General features: G+C 48.8%; 1 protein-coding gene across 1 annotated transcript in view; it reads right to left on the bottom strand.

Annotated features, from left to right (window-relative positions):
- The window catches only part of STPG1 (sperm tail PG-rich repeat containing 1), a 64,621-nt gene that overhangs the window by 2,017 nt on the left and 59,181 nt on the right, over positions 1-3,423 (bottom strand). Inside the window, exon 11 of the mRNA XM_017886454.1 lies at positions 2,147-2,337. Coding sequence (XP_017741943.1) covers positions 2,147-2,337 — 191 coding nt within the window. The remainder of the gene's footprint in view (positions 1-2,146; positions 2,338-3,423) is intronic.

The following is a 3,423-nucleotide window of genomic DNA, read 5'->3' as shown; positions in this document are numbered from 1 at the left end:
TGGCTAGTTTTTTTTTTTTTTGTATTTTTTAGTAGAGACAGGGTTTCACGGTGTTAGCCAGGATGGTCTCGATCTCCTGACCTCGTGATCCGACCGTCTTGGCCTCCCAAAGTGCTGGGATTACAGGCTTGAGCCACCGCACCCGGCCTTCTTTAATTCTTTTCAACTTATTTAACAGAACAAAATTTACAAAACTATTTTCTATGAAATTCAAAAAGAAATTGAGTAAAGCAATATTCTTGAAGCAAGGTATTAGCTTCATGGGGTCTTGTTTTGATGTAGTTCAGGGGTTTCCATAAAAGCAGAAGCCATGACAATTGCGGACATGGTTCTCTAGGAGATGAACAGGGCTTGGGAATCGCAGCCCTAGGCGACCGGAAACTCTCATGTTGATACTGACTTGGTTAATGAGGGTCCTGTGTGCGGCCTCTCTGTCCCTATACTTGGGAAGCTGCTGAGGGGAGCCCATGGCAGTCCAGGTATATCTAAGTTTACTGGAAGCTGAGCAGGCAGATGCCGACACATACATGTGCCCAGGAAACCCCTCGCAGAAGCCCACCTTGGCATGGGTGATCAGAGTAGCAGGAGCTGTGTGTCTCTGTGTGCCAGGTGCCTAGCACCACAAACGGCATGGAAAAGTCATTAGGGCAATGCTTCGAGAGGATGTGGCTGAGCAGGGTCAAGCCAGGATCCCTGGCCATGCCCTGCCCTCTCTGGAGCTCACCCCTTGTATAGAGCATATGCATGTTTGCAATGCTGAGTTCTCCTTGACTGACCAGATGAGCCCCAGATCAAACCTCTATAGCCTTGCTGGTGTGATTATTACCACATTTGCAAGGCCAAAGCTATGAGAGTGACTTTCTCCCTGCCAGTCTGTCTTATGTTAGTCTCACCTGTGAGTATGGAGTGGAAGGAGTCTCCCTACCTGACTGCAGCCTCTGGGGGCAAACCCAGGGCCCAGGTCATCTCGGCTCCTGAGCACAGGACCATCGTCAACACTTACGGAAAGGCTGAGTGTAACCAAGCTGGCGGCCATCACAGCTCTACCTTCGTCCTCCTGTGCCACCTGCCACACATGTCAGTCCCCAATGCTTTGGCCATGGTCAGGGTGTGCTAATAGCAAAAGTGCTCTATAGAGAGCTACAAATAGGTCAGGAAGCACAGAGACTGCCCACTGGAGTGAGTCCCTCATTATTAGCTCCCAGGTAGATCCCAGATGTAACAGGGGATCCCTACTTATGCTTGCCTATAAAAAGGGCATGGCGCTAGATGGCTGAAAAGTGCTGCTCCATTGGACAATCCCTGGTTAATTTAATCAACAAACAAGGCATAAATGGGGAAATGCCTGGCACTGCCCGCCATGAATTCGCCATGGACCTGTGGCCAACCTGCTCTCCAGGGGTTCTTCAGCTGTAAAATAACCTGGCCACACTAGACCAGTAGTTTAAATACTTTTAAGAAAAAGAACTTTTCTGGCTGGGCACAGTGGCTCACGCCTGTAATCCCAGCACTTTGGGAGGCCAAGGCGGGCCGATCAGTTGAGGTCAGGAGTTCGAGCCAACATAGAGAACCCCTGTCTCTGCTAAAAATACAAAAAGTAGCTGGGTGTGGTGGCATGTGCCTGTAATTCTAGCTACTCGGGAGGCTGAGGCATGAGAATTGCTTGAACCTGGGAGGTGGAAGTTGCAGTAAGCCAAGATTACACTACTGCACTCCAGCCTAGGCGACAGAGCGAGACTCCATCTCAAAAAAAAAACATAAAAGTAAAAAAAATTAATAAAGAAAAAGAACTTATCTGACACACTGACAAAAGCTATGACCTCCTTTCCCAGAAAATAATGTCTATATGTGCCAAGTCTGCAGCCAGCTGCAGAGTCACAGACCCCTTTAAGACTATCTCTGAGCCTTTTAGATGTTCACGGTCCTCAGTATGAATCCCTGGCCTGGACCATCTCTAAGAGCCCCTTCACCTTAAAAAACAAAACATTTTTGTACCGTGAAAATGTGAACGGATAACGCTTCCAAATCTACTCCCATCCCTGTCACCTATCTGGGAAACAACCTATAAATCCGGGGCATGTGACGACCCAAGAATGATAGTTCCAGAAGATTTGGTTATTACAATCATTTAAAACAATCCTCTGACCTGGGCCAGGCAGGCCTGGCTGAGGTGGTGCCGCTGTCCACCGGCTGGTATTAGACACAAATGACGCGCTCGAGATGAAATGCTTGCGGGGGCCTAAGTAGTCCACGATCTCATACTGACCAGGACCTGGGAGAGGCGGCTTCGGGGGCAGAGGCGAAGGCTGAGCAGAGAAGTTCAGGATGGGGTTTTTCCTTTGGGAAAGATAAAACGGGAAGTTGTCACTAAGGCAGTCTAGTGGGGAAGGCATAGTTTCTAGACACAGCCAAGGCCTGCACAGCACCAAGTTGTCTAGAAGAGGACTGGACATGGCACCTGGGCAGAGTCCTAGCTCCACTGTAGTGAGCTGGGAACCCCGGGATCTGTTTCCTCATCTGCACATGGCAATCATGATAGTAACTACTTTGAGGTCAGGGTTGTTAGGATAAATGAGATGATGCACCTAAAACACAGCACTCAGGACAGGGCCTGGCACACAGTGAGAGCTCAGTGTGCATTGTTGGAGACGTGGAGGTAATCAGAAATGGCAGGCAGTGTATATCTTATGTGCCAACTCTGATTGATTGGTAGTGCCTAGCTGGAGTTCTGTGAAAGAAACTGAGGCCTCACATGGACTCAATGAGAAGAGGCCTTGGTGAGCCACTTGTGATGTCTGCCATGGTCAGGGAAGAGAAAGAAGCATCCCACAGTCCAGAGATTTGCCATCCCAAGACCAGCAGGTCTTCAGAGGCCACTGTAACATTGATGTTCCAGAATCCTACTAAATATCATCCTGGGGAGGCAGGAGGCATGAGTGGAAAAGCACTGGGCTGGAAATCAAGAGACTGCATAACCCTTACCACTTACACTGTCATTGTTTTCAGGTCTGTCTTCCCCTCCTTCAAGAAAGGGAGTCTATCTTTTATCTCTGATATTGAGACATTAAATGAAAGAGAAATAGGACCTGTACTTGAGTCCCAGCTTGGTCATTAATTCATTCTGGGCTTCAGTTTCCCCATCTGTAAAAGGAAGGAATTAGACAAGATGACCTCTGAGATCCCTTCCTGCTGTGACCTTTCATCAGGCCTTGATTCAAAGTTCCACTGGGTTGTCAGAGACTTCTGGGCTTGTTACAGGAATCATGCTACTCTCCTAACCACGCAATAGAAGGGCCGCCTCCTTCTGGCTCATACCCAAGGCTTCTTCTAAAAGGCTTCTCATCAAAAGGGGAGAGGAGGTACTCTGCACTGAATGGCCAAAGGTGCCTCCCCAGCCTCCCCCAGCCTCCCCCAGCCTCCCCA

This window comes from Rhinopithecus bieti, unplaced genomic scaffold, assembly GCF_001698545.2.
Source record: "Rhinopithecus bieti isolate Rb0 unplaced genomic scaffold, ASM169854v2 scaffold_14826, whole genome shotgun sequence".
In the NCBI taxonomy this organism is placed as follows: Eukaryota; Metazoa; Chordata; class Mammalia; order Primates; family Cercopithecidae; genus Rhinopithecus; species Rhinopithecus bieti.
Note: the sequence above shows the minus strand (reverse complement) of the source record. Positions and strands in the feature narration are given on the sequence as shown.